The sequence below is a fragment of the Macaca nemestrina genome, chromosome 9, assembly GCF_043159975.1.
Source record: "Macaca nemestrina isolate mMacNem1 chromosome 9, mMacNem.hap1, whole genome shotgun sequence".
In the NCBI taxonomy this organism is placed as follows: domain Eukaryota; kingdom Metazoa; phylum Chordata; class Mammalia; order Primates; family Cercopithecidae; genus Macaca; species Macaca nemestrina.
Window position 1 is genome coordinate 22,654,451 of NC_092133.1, and position 16,511 is coordinate 22,670,961.

General features: G+C 34.5%; 1 protein-coding gene across 8 annotated transcripts in view; it reads right to left on the reverse strand.

Moving 5' to 3' along the window:
- The window catches only part of LOC105466664 (SHOC2 leucine rich repeat scaffold protein), a 142,680-nt gene that overhangs the window by 69,861 nt on the left and 56,308 nt on the right, over window positions 1-16,511 (reverse strand). For all 8 annotated transcript variants that reach the window (XM_071069153.1, XM_071069151.1, XM_071069152.1 and 5 more), the window contains one exon: window positions 8,900-9,037. In XM_071069153.1, coding sequence (XP_070925254.1) covers window positions 8,900-9,037 — 138 coding nt within the window. The remainder of the gene's footprint in view (window positions 1-8,899; window positions 9,038-16,511) is intronic.

Genomic DNA, 16,511 nt, shown 5'->3' on the forward strand with positions numbered 1-16,511 from the left:
TCACCGTAAGTTGGCAATTAATTATATTTGGTCTTATGTTAACTGTTTCATGGATCAGTTATCTCCCTCACCAGACTGAAAACCCAGTAAGTGAGGAGCTTTGCGATATTTCTCTCCACAGAATTTGTTTCAGTGCTAAGCATACAATAGGCATTAATTCATACTTTCTTAATAATTACAAAAACTAAAACATTTCATTATTTGTCCTCCTTTCCATTAGGAACAAGACACAAAAAATTATATGAAAGGTCCATAAAAATCTATTTTCTTCAACTCATTCTTATTTTATAAAATAGCATGTCTATGAAATATAGACTTTATTGGACATAACTGAAAAACATATATTCTCATCTGGTCTATCTGAATATAAATTAATTATTCTACAAATATTTGCAGGAATTTTTCTGAGATATCCAACATCTGAGCAGTCCATACTTAGATATCAGCCGGGAAGGAACTACTAACAATTCCAACTTTCTGCATTCCTCCCACCCCACCACATCACTTTTAGTTATAAAATACATAAATGTATCTTCCTATTTTCCTTAGATAACCGTGGTTTATAGTCTGTTACATACCTATTGAGTCTGTCTCTAAGCACTTATTTATACATATAATACAGGGATTTCTTATGTTTATGTGTTTGCTTTCATATAAATGAGATCATTCTATTTGCTTCTCCCCTCCCCCATATAACAGGTGACAGAAATATTTTTATGCTGAGTAAACACAGATATACCTCATTCTATTTAACCATTGTAAAGTGTTTCATGGTATGTGTGCCATTATCTCTCCAATCATTGTTCAACTGATGGCATTTGTTTAATTTTTTAAATAAGATTTATGTAATAAATACCCTTAGACATATATCTTTGTGTACATGTGAAAATATTTCTTATGTGTCAGAGGATATAGATGTTTAAAATTTTAATAACAAAAGGTTACATCATTTTTACTTCTACCAAGAGTGAAGAATAGCCCCATTTACTCACATCCTTGTAAAATGGGGAGGGATGGTATCAACATTTTATCCCTTGCCTATTCCATTCCTATGGCCACCACTATAGCAAGGTCAGCAGAAGTGAAAATTTTCCTGCGAGTAGTGATCATGTCTGATTATAAAGAACTTCGAAATCTTCCAATAAAATTTTAATTTCCTGTATGCAGCTGCAGATAAAAAGAGGCAGCTAACCTTTAAAAATAAAATGGAAGTAAACAAGACCATCCCTTTTTCTCCTTTACATCACTGCTTTCCCTATGGAAGAAAGTTGTTCAATTGTAACAAAATGGCTGACTCGTTCACCAAGGGGTCTCTGAAGTCTGCCATAAGAGGGGAGAATTTATTAACAGAGGAAAGTCTCCATGATCTTACTCCATCAACTGACATGCCCCATTCAATAACCCTTTACAGTATCATAGTAGAGGAATACAATAAACATGTTTTTTATTCTCACTGAAAACTAAAAAACTTTCTCTGGTAACAAAGATTAGTAAGAGAGCCAAATTCTAAATGTTTGTCAACTCAAATCCTAGTAAATAGAACCAGATTCTTGAAACTTCTCATCCAAAACCAAATAACTCTTAAGTTTCTCACTTTTAAAACCAGAGTAGGTTCCTAGAATTTAAAAATTACAAAATAAAAATAATGTAGCTAAATTGCTACATGACATTATCTAGTACCAAAACCAGTGGTAATTTAAATTAAGAGGTACCTCCACCTTTGTTGGATCTAAATTTTTTGCTTTTTGGTGGGGCAGAAGGGGTTGAATTTCTAACACTGTAATCCATGAGAATAGGCTATTCTGATGAAGAAATTTCACATTTGCAAAGGCCTTATCACTTGAGACTGCTGGCATATTCAAAGAGTCATCCACATTTTGCCAGAGTCCATTACTCTCAGCTAAATAAAAGAGGTTAAGAAAATTAAGGATGAAATATCAAAACTCTTTTATGCCAGAAGAAAACATCAGAAGTCTGGCTTTTATTGTGATTCAGCCTCTGCAGTGGTTTCAACTCTAACCTCTCTCAATGAGTGGTTTTAACCACAAACTAAACTGCAACCTAGAAATCAACACATGCTTGCTGTAATGTTGAGCCATCTTGACTAAGAAATAAAATCACTGTTGCTGAGCTTCTGTATATAAACGTAGGCTGATCAGTGCCAATCACTGGCATTTAGCTTTCAAGTGCTTAACTTTGTCTATAAATTGTTCTGTGCTCCACTTTGACAGCTTGCTTTCTCTTATGCTGTCAGATTTTAAAAATATGGTGAAATCAAATGGCTATGAATTAAAATTAGATTCTTTCAATTTCAGCAAATATAACCAGCAGCTTTAGGTTAATTTAGTATAACTTTTGAGTAAGACTAATTTAAATGATCATAATCTTATTTTAACAAAGTAGCAAAAAAGTAGTAGGAAAGACTCAGGGTTCCAAGGATGAAATGTCAAAGGTACAATTATTTTTTCAGAAACATTAAACTAAAAGCAAACTGAAAAGTAAGCAACACAGAAATTCCTGAATGTTAAAAACCCAAAGAACACCACTATTAAAAAGAAAACTAGTAAAGTTGTTATACATACGCTGCACTGTAATTACCTAAAACCCAATTACTAAAATGACTAAAATGCTACTTGTTGGTATAACCATAATTACTGTAACATTTCTTCAGAGCCCAGTGCAACAAAAAGGCCTCTGTGAATTGTTCTGTGCTCCAGCCTTGAAGGCAAGGTTTTGTGGCATAGTTCTCTCCTAATATCATTTTGAGAAGAAACAGAAAGTAAAATATTTTTTCCTACTTCAGACCGTTTCTTCCTTGGACGACATAAAACTACTAGAGGTACCAGAAGGCTTTAAAAAACATCAGGTTCATACTTTAAAACAAAGTAACTGTTGGAATGAAGCTTAATATTTTCTTCTGATCATAGCTAATTTCTGAATGAGAAAATATTCATATAAAAATACATTTTTTAATTCAAGAAGGCAGACTAACAGTTAAATCAGAGAAACTATAAATATGTATTTAAGCACTCTCTTACTTAACTGCAACTTGGTAAACCCCAACCCATTTCCTTCTGTCTCTTCCTCACATCCTATGAGCTGTCAGCAACACTAGCTACTCAGCCTGGAAGTAAATGGCAGCAATTATCACAGGGGAGTGATAGTTACTCCAGGAATGTTCATGTTAAATAAAGAAAAAAGTAAAAACATTCTGGTCTACTTATAAGAAAAAAGAAAAGAAGGAAAAGGCAAGTAAATACAGTGATTTCTGGAAAGTAACTGTAAGATGATACAAGATTTTATTTACAGTTATGAATTTAGGGCAAGATTCTTTAGTCCAGAGAAAAGAGTGTGGGCAGCTGCTTCCAGACTAGCATCAACTCTGTAGAATAGGTGTTGGCCTTTCTGTTTTTCATTTTAAGTTATACTTTCCCAGAACTAGAGTAGGATTTAAAAAAGGAAAAGCATCAGGAGAACCATAATTCAATTAAGTTTCCACTATTTAGGGTAAATTGTTGTTCTTCAATAAATGACAGTGAAAATCTCAAAGGTCAATTAAAACTGTTGAAATTTGTAAGAGACCAAGACCCAAAGGTCAAAGTTGCCCACCAAACCTCAATCTTCTGCTACATAATCAAAATACTAGGACTGGAAAGGATGGAGAAAGACAAGAGTAATTATTTTAATAAACATGGTAATTGATAAATGACTACAATGTCATAAAAAGTTTCAATAAATATTACCAATTTACTTTGCCATTTACTCAGAGTAACAGCTGTACTATACTTCGCGACAACTATCAAAGCTATATAAAAGTAAATGCAATGTTATTTAAAATTTTCTTGTTAATGTTTCAGTTCTCATTGATTTCCAATTTGTAATACTGTAATCTGACCCTATAGAATGAGCTAGAGGTGAGGCATATGTGTTATTCTGAGATAACATCTAAACTACAAGAGATTAATACTAAAATCAAATGTTTTCATATTAGTAAACACACTTAAAACACAGAAGAATCACCTCTAATAGGACACTAATCCTACTTACTAGAAGACTGTATCATATATCACCACCTATGCTTTCTCTGTTTGCCAGGATTATTCATTTCAGTACTTTAATTGCATGCACCTTTGACTATTATTTAACAAGACTGAGATACAGACACATATAAAAATATTAAATAATAAAATATTGTTATACTATTTGAGACAGAGAAGAAGGTCGAATGAAAATCATGCTTTATATATCTATCTGATCAGTTGAAGGAGTAGGCAAAGTTATACAGATATTTAAGAGAAAAGAGTTCTAAACAGAGAGATGGGAAGTACAAAGATCTCAAGGCTAGAATTTACCTGATATGTTCAAGAAACAATAAAATGTCTAGCATGTGTAATATCCTAAGATATACACAGTGACTAAACATCAATGAGAAGGATAAGAAAATCACTTTATAACATTTCAAGTATCTTAAATTTTAGTTCTCCTGTCTGATTTGCAGTAGAGTAAAGCAACATTTTGTTTTTCTAAGACTAAGAATTTGGATTTTATAAAAAGTCATTTTTTGAAAGTGCTTTTAGGTGATGTTTCACTGAAAGTGATTATGATGAGATTATACATTATTCCTTCTTTTCTTCTTTACCATTCTAATTAGTTAGTTGTTCATACTAACCAAACTTACAGATACATATTTCAATGTAAAAACATACAACACAAACTAAATATGTCACTGTGTGACATATTTACTATACTGAACACTATACTGAATATACGCTGAATATATATGGCCAACAGAGAAAGCATAATATACACTGAATATATACTGAATATACTGAAGAACACTGTACTGAAATAAAACTTAAACCTATATGTTGAATTGGCCCAGAGTATACTAGGAAAATGTGATCCTGAAAAATAAACAGTGAGAAATAAAATATAGTTCTTATATTTCAGAAATCTAGAAATAATACTTTGGCTGGCCAAGCAAAATGACTAAGTCACTTATCACAGGGGGAAAAAAAGAAATGGACTGGCCTCATCTTTGTACATTCAATTCCAGAAGAAGGTAGAACTATCTGTTAGTTCTACTGAGATCCTCAAGGAAAGGAAGTTTGACCCAATTATTTATATCCATCTAAACTGTTCCTGAATTATAAAAGCTACACACATACAAGAACTATAGGAGAATACTGTTCCCATGAACCATTTTTGAGAAAATGACTACCAACCAGATTGACTTCAGCCAACCAAGAAATGACTGAGGCAACTATGGCAACAGGACTGCTGATGAACATTAAGACTAAAACAAAAATGGGAATTAGTATAACAAGGTATGTGTTACCTATGCTGACAATGCAATTAACAAAATTAAGAAGAAAAAGAGACCCCTCCAGAAAGGGCAGAAAGTAGAATAAACTCATTGATTGCCTCATCTGTATCATAATTGATATTTATGGATCACTCCACCCAACAAAAGTAGAATACATATTAAACTGCACATGGAATACTTTTACTATGATGAAAGAATTCAAGTCCTATCAGGAATGTTTTTGACCACATGGAGGTAAACTAGAAGTCAAAGTCTAAGGTTTTTGCCTTTAAAAATAATAGCAAAAACCACGATTACTTTTTTACCAACCTAATAAATAAGCCATAGATCACAGAAGAAACAAAAAGGTAAATTAGAAAATACTTCTAAAAGGAAAATACAATGTATCAGAATTTGTGGGAATCTGCTGAAGCAGTACTGAAGGGGAAATTTATAGTGCTAACTGTCTTTATGAGAATAATAGAAAGGTCTCAAATTAATGACCTCAAGCTGCCACCATAAGAAACTAGAAAAAGAACAAATAAAACTCAAAGTAAGCTGGTGAAAAGAAATAATAAAGTTCAAAATGGAAATCAATGAAATAAAAACCAGAGAAACAATAGGGAAAATCAATAAAACTAAGAGAGGATCAATAACATTGATATACTTCTAGCCAGAATGATTAAGAAAAAGCACAAGTTCCTGATATCAGGAATTAGAGAGGTGGCATTACTACAGATTCTACAGATATTAAAATAACATTAAGAATGTTATGAACAACTTAAAGCTTTTAAATGTGATAACTGAAATATTTCTTGAAAGACCCATTATGACCAAGTTTGCTGAAGAAGAAAGTAATAACTGAACAACTTAAAGCTTTTAAATGTGATAACTAAAATAAAATAAATATATTCCTTGAAAGACCCATATGACCAAGTTTGCTGAAGAAGAAAGTAATAACCTGAATAGCCCTATACCTATTAAAGTAATTGAAATTGCTTTAAAAAAAATTCCTATAAAGAAAAGTCCTGTCCTGGATGGCTTCACTGGTGAATTTTATCAAATATTAAAGGAAGAAATAATGCAATTTCATACCAGCTATTCCAAAAATTGAACATATGTAGCCAGCATTACCCTGAAACCAAAAACTAGGTAAAGATAGGTTGTATAATATTACATGTAAATTTATTGTTTATTCAAAACAAATACATCTAATATTTAGAACTTCTACCAGAATGTAACTTCTTAATTTATTTCTTCTTGGTAAGCAATTTTGGTCTTATTATCTGGGTTTTTATCAAGTTCAGGGAAACATTATAAAATTAGATTTTATAACTGTATCAGCACTATTTGGCCTTCTAGAACGTCTAGTCCTATCTGCCATGACTTTGTAACTTTTTCACTTCTTTTCTACACATTTCTTTTTGATCTAGATTCTAGGGGACTTTCATTTTATCCTAGAGACCAGTCTCTGGCTGTGTTCATTTGGTTATATGGAATTTTCCATTAAATTTGATTTGGCAAACATATCTCTAAGAGTTGTATTTTATTCTTTGTTTCCTTTTTGTATCAGCCTGATCATATTTTAAACATGCAGTTTAAATATCCTTTCTATGTTCTTTTTCTCCTAGGATCACTTCTCCTTGTTCATCTTGGCCATTTTAATAGATTTTAAAGAGAAAAAAAAGCATGAAATAATTGTGCTTGGTCCTTATTATCTTGAACCAGAAATCTGATTCTCTTATTTATACAGGACATTCGGTAGAATATTAATTTTGGATATTAATAGAATAATTCAGTATGTGTTGCAGACAATCTTGCCTTTCAGAGGGACATCTAAACCATAAACCAGTTAACTAGAATACGTAATCTCTTTCCACTACAAATAGTAATATGATAGTGTCATGGGCCAAAAATCAGGGAAACATAGATTCTAATGGCTACTTATTACATCCATGTTTCAGCTTGCTTTTCTGTAAATAATTGTCCTGTATAACCTAAGACAGTCTACGCAACCCTGCTAAGAAATTCCCTAAAACTGCTTTGTTTTAAGTAATGGTAGGTAATTCAAATAAATTCTCCCAATAAAAAAATAAATAAATAAAAACATCTTCCAAAACCAAAATCAGAGAGTTAACAACATAATGACTAAGTGCCAGACCAGAAACAAGCTGGGAACCCAGATACAAGCAAAACAATGGAGATAATTCCGTCCTAAGAGCACATCCCTAACTGGAAGACGCAGCTAAAAGGCTAAGTCATTTTTCCAGCAAGAGTCAAAATCTAGGGTCTGCCAAGGGTGAGGACTCTTAGTCATCAACCTCAAGTGGGACCCTCTAGAGCTGCACCCTACCAGTAAGGGTGAACTGGAAATAAAACAGCCATCCAGTTAGCCTGCAGAAAACCTTTTAATCACTTGGGGGACCAAAAAAATCTCAAGCCTTGAACACAAATGAATTAAAGTGATCCCCTCTCTACTAGGTACCCAACAGAGGCAGACAAAAACTCTTCTGGAGAAAGGTAACATCATCACAGGCCTCAAATGATTTAGTAATCACGCCTCTGAAATATTCATGACTGGACCAAGCGTGGTGGCTAAGGCCTGTAATCCCAGCACTTGGGGAGGCAAAAGTGGGCAGATCACCTGAGGTCAGGAGTTCAAGACCAGCCTGGCCAACATAGTGAAACCTCATCTCAATTAAAAATAGAAAAAAATTAGCCAGGTGTAGTGGTGGGTGCCTGTAGTCCCAGCTACTCAGGAGGCTGAGGCAGGAGAATCGCTTAAACCCAGGAGGCGGAGGCTGCAGTGAGCCAAGATCGCACCACTGCACTCCAGCCTGAGCGGCAGAGTGAAACTTGTCTCAAAAAAAATAAAAATGAAAAAAGCAAAATACTAAATATTCATGACTGAAATTATGTAAATTAAGTAGCGATGTAATTTTTCTAAATAAACATTATAGTATCCTTATACCACATTAATAACTAAAAAAGCATCAGAATTTTTAAAATTCCCTTTACTGGTATAAATTTATGGGCAATCAGAAAAATAAACAAGACTACATAAACACAGAACATATCACAGCTCAATTCAATTTTTTTGCAATTTGGCTAAGTCTCTAAAACATATTTTGAACTTCAAGTCATCTCCTCGCTTATCCCTTTAGTATTACAAATAAACAAACTTTAAAGTATACTGGCCGTGTTTAAAAAACTAAACAACAATGGTTTTATTTTTCAATATGGAATACTTTAGCAAAGAAAGGACCATACCCAGTATAACAACATGCAACTCAGAAACAAGCAGAAATAGAAAAAGCCACCCATTTTGCAATTTAAACTATGACAGAATATATATACATGTAACTCAATATTCTCTCTCTTTTATAATCCCATCGGGCTCATGTCCTAAAACCTATTTTCTTTGTCAAGAAAAGGAAATGAAAAGTGATTTTAAAATATTATCATAAAAGTTTTACAACTTTGGTAACTGTGAATTTTAATCCTGAATTTTCATTACCAAATGGACCAAAAATAGTCCTGTTAATATCCAGTTAGCTATTAACAGCTATCAATATCTTCTTTCTCCTCTCATACCTATAGTATCTGGGAGATCTAGCAGTTCATTGTGCTGCAAGTCAAGGTTGGTTATCTGTGTACAGTTTCCAATCTCCTTTGGAAGGTGTTCAAGTTGATTGTGAGCTACATCCAGCGTAATGAGGTTACATAATTCACCTGTAAATTGACCAACATAAAAATTCAATAAGCATTATTAAAAAACATACTCAGATAATAATTGTAAGCAAGAAAATAAATTTTATAATTTCTGAAAACAACTGGAAACAAAACCACATTATAGAGGCAACTTTTATTTTAAAATTTTAAATCATTTAGTGAACATACTTACATTGCAAGAAAATGAAAATTTCTTTTTTCTGTATCACAATTGCATTTTCTTTCTCAAAAACTAAGTCAACCACAAATCTGAAACCATTACTTCAAGATGACATCTGATAAAATGTTGTTTGTGAATGATTACTTTTCCAACCTCTTTAAGTAACCAATTCAGTCACAAATGTTTACATATATTCCAAAATTTGAAGTACTGATTTTGTTAACCAAATTCAGCATAAATAATATCAGATACACCTTGAGTTCAGTTTGAGGGTCATAATCTACCTCAAGATATGGAAATAAATGGAAATGGAAAAGTAATTTTAAAATAATTATCTTAAAAGTTTTACAACTTTGGTAATTGTGAATTTTAATCTTGAATTTTCATTACCAAAATGGATCAAGATAGTCTTCTTAATATCCAGTTAGCTATTAATAGCTATCAGTATCTTCTTTCTCCTCTCACACCTATAGTATCTAGGAGGTCTAGCAGTTCACTATGTTGCCAAACAAAGTTGGTTATCTGTGTACTGTTTCCAATCTCCCTTGGAAGGTGTTCAAGTTGATTGTGAACTACATCCAGCTTTCAAATATGAAATCTCATATATGCTTTCGAATATGCATGTGTTCTGATGTTATATAAATGCATAAATTGACATTTATAAGTAAAAATTGCTTCTCAATTTACTAGGACTCTAAAAGGACAGAAAATAAGGTATATTTCTCTGTTTCCATTCTGGTTGAAAGGTCTGTATTGGCAATTTAAATTACCTGCAGTGTTACTGAGTTTTAAAAAACCTTTTCATTTTTATTGGTCTTGTCAAGGTTTTTCTATTATTATTTTTTAAGGCAGAGGTTGGAGATACAGAAAAGTACAAACTATAGAACTCTGAAGAATGGGTGTGTAACACATTTTTAAGCCACACATAATAAACACAGGCAACAAAAGAAAAATCGATGTTAGATTTTATCAAAATTAAAAACTTTAGTGCATCAGAGGATACTATGAAGAGTAAAAAGGCAACCTATACAGTGGGAGAAAATATATGCAAATCACATATCTCATAATGGATTGATATCCAGAATATATAAAGAACTACCATAAAACAAGACCATCACAAAAATCCTCAAAGAAGCCGATTTTTAAAAGGGCAATGGACTTCAATAGATATTTCTCTAACGATATACAAGTGGGCAATAAACACATGAAAAGATGCTCAACATCAGTAATCACTAGGGAAATGCAAATCACAACGAGATACCACTTCATACCCATTGGGATGGCTATTATCAAAAAATAGAAAATAACAAGTACTAGTAAGGATGTGGAGAAATTGGAACCTTTGTGCACTGCTGTTGGAAAATGGTACAGTTGCTGTGAAAAACTGCACAGTGGTTCTTCAAAAAATTAAACATAAAATTACCATACAAGTCAGCAATTCAACTTCAAGGTATATATCCAAAAGAACTGAAAACAAGGACACAAACAGGTATTTGTACACCAATGGTCATAGCAGCATTATTCACAATAGTCAAAATGTGGAAACAACCCAACTGTCTATTAACGAATGAATAACCAAAATGTGGTATATATATATAATGGAGTACTCTACAGACTGGAATACATTTCTGATGGGTGCTAAACATGGATAAACCTGGAAAACATTATATACCAAGTGAAATAAGCCACACACAAAAGAACAATTTTATGATCCCTCTTATATGAGGTACCTGGAATAGTCAAATTCACAGAGACAGAAAGCAGAACGGTGGTTAGTAGGTGCTGAGGAGAGAGGGGAACGAGGACTTACTGTTCAACAGGTACAGAGTTTTAGTCTCAGACGATGAAAACGTTCTGGAGATTAATAATGGTAATCATTGCACAGCAATGTCAATGTGCTTAATGCCACTGAACTCTACAAGTAAAAATGGCTAAAATGATAAATTACATGTTATGCATATTTTATAATTAAAAAACTTATGGGACATAGCTAAGCCACTGCTAAGAGGGAAGTTTATAACACTAAATTTTTACATTACAAAAGAGGTAGGATCTCAAATCAGCAATCTAAGTCCATCTCAAAAAAATAGAAAAAGATAAAAATAAGTCCAAGCAAGCAAAAGGAAGTTAATAAAAATGAGTATAAATCAATAAAAATGAAAACAAGGAAGAAAGAGAATAGTTAATGTAAATATAAGATGGTTTTTTGGGGGAAAAAATCAATGCTTATAGCCCTCTGCCATGATTTACAAAGATAAAAAAGGGAGAAGACACATATTTCAAATATTAGCAATGAAAAAAAGGAATACAGATCCTACGGTGTTTAAAAAGAGAAAATGGACATACTACAAAAATCTTTGTAATTATAAATCATAAATTCAAAAACTTAGAAGATATAACCTAATTATTCCAAAGTCAAACTACCAAAACTCAATCAAGATGAAACAGAAAACCTGAATAGTACTATAACCATTAAATAAATATTTGTAACTAAAAAGTTTTTCAAAAAAGAAATTCTAGGCCCAGATGGCTTCACTGCAGACTTTTACCAAATGCTTAGAAATGAATTAACACCGATTTTATGCAATGTCTGCCAAAAAATAGAGGAGGAAACAATTTCAAACTCATTTTATGAGGTATTACCTTGATATTAAAATCAAAGAGTACAAAAAAGAAAACTATAAATCAATGTCTCTCATGAGATTTCTGTGTCAGGAACTCAGACACAAAAATTCTCAACAAAATATTAGAAAACTGAATTCAACAATATAAAAGGGATTATACATCATGACCAAGTACGATTAGGATTAATTCTTGATATGCAAGGCGGGTTTACTATTTGAAAATCAATCAATGTTATTTACCATATCAACAGTCTAAGGAAGTAAGATCATTTAATGATTCATACAAGGAAAACTTTTAACAAATTCAAAATGCATTCATGTTAAAAAACCATCACCAATTTAGAAACAGTGGGGAATTACCTCCATTTAGTAAAAAGCTTCTATAAAAACTTACAGCTGACTTCCAGTTTCCAATCTAACACATAAAAAATTTTGAAGTCATTGCTCCTGTCCTCACAACAAGAAAAAGGCTGAATAAAATGAAGATTATCAACTCTTCTTATATCCTTTTGAGATCTGAGGACAAACCTCTGCCCCCAGAACTGGAGAGAAATGTGATACAGAGTTACCAGGAGTAGAAGCCACAGCTGGGAGCTTGGTAGGAACACTTACTGAACTAATTAATTCGTTCAGACAAAAAATTATTGCTATGTACATTCTCTTTTTTCAGGCCCAATACTGGGCACTGAAGAAACAGACTACAATATACCAAATGCTCATATTCATGAAACTTACAACTCGTAAAAAGACAATGTGATTTGAGGGAGGCTACAAAGAGTCTCTGCTCCAATTAGGTCTCCTTCATTGCTTGCTTATAAAATTTCACCATTAAAGAGCCATTCTTTTGGATCTTCATGGCCATTCACCTCAAAGTTCTTTATCTTTAAGGTGGTGACCCTTTCACTGACTAATTCATGAAAGAAAAACTTACTGTGCACCTACTGGAGATTCAGCAGTGCAGGAAATGAAACAAGTTTCCATCTACATGAAAGATTCAGCAGTGCAGGAAACAAAGCAAGGTTCCATCCACATGAAACTTACACTGTAGTGTGCATGGAGTGGGGAATCATAAAATAAAGAAATAAAGTGTCAGGATGTGATAACTGCTGTAAACAACAAGAAGAAAACACACAAGGAAAGGAAGTTGGAACTGTGACTGTTGGGGGAAGATGGGGTGGGAAAAAAAAAAGCATGTTTGAACTGAGACACAGGGGGTTGGGAGGGGAAATAGGCAGAAAAGGAGAGGAGGGAAAGAAAGTGAGAAATCTAGGGTCTTAAATATCACCCTAAGGAATCTAGACCATTTTGACCAGATAATAAAGCACAATTTAAAGTTTTTAAGCAAACCATGATAATCAGAGTACTGCTCTAAAAAGTCTGTTTTCTCTAGATTTGAATGGATGGACTGGAGAAAGAGAAAAAACACAGAGCCTAGGTTGACACAACTGCAATTAGGCCACAAGAAATAGTGTGAAAGTCTATACTACATCAATGGCAGTGGAATCAAGTGAACGAACAACAGGCCTACTATCAAGAGGGACAGAAAAAGTGACAAGACACTTTGGGAGCCCGAGGCGGGCGGATCACAAGGTCAGAAGATCAAGACCATCCTGGCTAAAACGGTTAAACCCGTCTCTACCAAAAATACAAAAAATTAGCCAGGCATAGTGGCGGGTGCCTGTAGTCCCAGCTACTCGGGAGGCTGAGGCAGGAGAATGGCATGAACCTAGAAAGCAGAGCTTGCAGTGAGTCGAGATTGCGCCACTGCACTCCAGCCTGAGCGACAGAGCGAGACTCCGTCTCAAAAAAAAAAAAAAAAAAGTGACAGGAATGTGGTAGAATAACGCTTTTCAGACAACATATGGTGAAGGCCTGGTTCTTTGTCTTTTGCTTTTCCCAAGTGGTTGTAGATGAATATTTAAAACACAAACTCACACACTTGGATGTCTCAGCAATGTCAAATTGTTACATAAGATTCTAAATGCGGCCGGGCGCAGTGGCTCACGCCTGTAATCCCAGCACTTTGGGAGGCTGAGGCGGGTGGATCACGAGGTCAGAAGATAGAGACCACGGTGAAACCCCGTCTCTACTAAAAATACAAAAAAAAAAAAATTAGCCGGGTGCGGTAGTGGGTGCCTGTAGTCCCAGCTACACGGAAGGCTGAGGCAGGAGAATGGCATGAACCTGGGAGGCGGAGCCTGCAGTGAGCTGAGATCGTGCCACTGCACTCCAGCCTGGGTGACAGAGTCAGACTCTGTCTCAAAAAACAAAAAAAGATTCTAAATGCTTCCTTTCAGTTTCTGTTCTTAATTTGGGCAAACTAGTAACAAACAGTTGGTGGCCCAGTACTTGTCTAGTGAGTAGGCTACACCTTGACTAGAACTAGAACAACAACAAAAAAATTCTCTGATCCTAAGATATTGAGCCTGGGTTGATAGAGAAGATAAGATGCAATCATGAGAGAGGAATGGAATCCACAAAGAAGAAAAGTTGAGCTGAAGTTATAGTTTGGTCATGATGAATTTGAGATACTAGTGTGACATCTACGTAAAATATTTAGTGGTTAATTGTGGGGGAAAAAACATGAAGAAAATGTTATCATGGTAGAACATTTTTGTCCTAAGAGAAAGTTAGATTTAACATCTGCAAACATTGAGCTCTTCTGGCTAAGGGTAATGGTGGAGTCGTGTTGATAATTTAAAACTGTGGATAAAATATTTAAAGGCATATAGGGATACCAAAGTTAAAACTAGAGGGAATTTAACCCTTAAAAAGAAGGGAACTGTAGTAGGCAGACTTCTAAGATAACCCCCAATGGCCCTGCCTCATGAATAATTATATACATTATCTAATTACCCCTCCCCTTGAGTGTGGGCTAAACTTAGTGACTTGCTTCTTACCAATAGAATATGGCAAAGGTGATGGGATGTCACATTTGTGATTCAGTTACTAAAGATTGTGACTTCCATCTTGCTAGCACTTTAAGGATTTCTTAGCTTACACCCTTTGATAAGGCAAGCTGCCATGTTGAAAAGACCCATGTGAAAAGGAACTAAGAGCAGTCTCCAGCCAACAGTCAGCAAGAAATCGAAGCCCTCTCTCCAGCAACCTGCTAGGAACTAAATCCTAACAAAAACTACATGAGCTGGGATGTGAATCTTTTCCCAGGTGAGCCTTCTCAAGCCCTGGCTAACACTATGACTGAAAAATCTTGTGAGAGACCCTAAATCAGAAGGTCCAGTTAAGTTGTGCCTGATACCCAAACCAAATAAACTATAAGGTAACAAATGATTGTTGTTTTAAGAGTTATCTTTCAGAGTAATTTGTTATACGACAATAGACAACTAGTACAGCAATCACATGAGATTCACCTTCATAAATGCCTTTTTATAAAGCTTTTACCATGAAGTTACTAAAAAATCTGCAGGTGAAAAGTAAATCTCAAGTCAAAAGCCAAAGTCCTACTGCCAAGAAGCCAAAGGACAGGGTTCAGGGTTATAAGAGTGACTGGAATTCAAGGTTGGATACTCTGTAAAGGAGGAAATCACAAAGAGCAGAGTCCTAAAATCTGCAAATACACACTCCTCAAATGTTTGCCTGACTCCGAAAATGCATGTGGGAGAGGAGACTGCAAGGAGTCCAAGGGGAGAACCACAGCTAAAAGGCTAAAGGAGCTGAGCAGAGAGTTCAACAGTCGCCAAAGTTCTTTAAGAGTTTGGATTTTCAGTCTTGTCAAGTTGTTGGAGAGTAAGAAAACAAAATTCCAAGAGGGCTGTAACATAGGAGAGTAAAGACCACATCTCAAAACTAAGGAATTTACCCTAGGTTTAAGAATATAACCAAATAGCATCACCCTTAGAAGAGTTAAATCTAAGTCTCTATGGTCAAGGTGACTCAACAGCAATTTAACTGCCTAGCAGAACAAAATGTAATACTTTTCAGAGGATAACGGAATCCATAGTAGTTACAGTACTAGCTATTTATACTAGCCAATCAAGAATTACTAGACTGTCTTCTATTTACCACCATGGATGCAACTAGAAAATGAAAAATATGTTTGAGAAAATGGTTTGCAGACTGCAGACAATAGCCATGTTTGACTGTGCTCCCTTGTATCAAAGGAAAACAATAGGAGGTCTTATGATTGCCCCAGGTTACTGCCTGGAGGCAGGTTCCAGGTCACAGAAAAAGCAGAGAAGGAATACAGAACAAGCGCCAATAGTTATTACTGTTAGGGCAAAATATTTTAGTCTAGGAAAGCCAAGATGGTTAGAATTTGTGAGGCAGAATTGGAGACAGAAGAGAGTAGCAAGTAGATTTGTGCAATCTGCAAGAAAGACTTATTCAGTCTTTGCCTAAATTCTTATCTGCATTAGGTGCAAACAAACCACCAAAGGCTAGGCAAAGACCTAGCAGCAGCAACCCAAACAATTCCCAGCAGTCACACAAGGTTGTGAATAGTTTGAATTCCTACCAGTCACAAAACAGACCTCCTAATATATAGATTTTCAGGGAGTCATCAAAATTTATTACCTTAGCAGTGGGGCTAAATTAGATGTAGACAAAAGGCTACTAAAACTACCATAACAAAGCTTAAAAGCAAGCCAGAAAGGATTAAACTGACTACAGAAAAATTTAACTGTATGCCAGGACAAAGTCCAGCACTATTAAAAGAATACAACAAAATCCA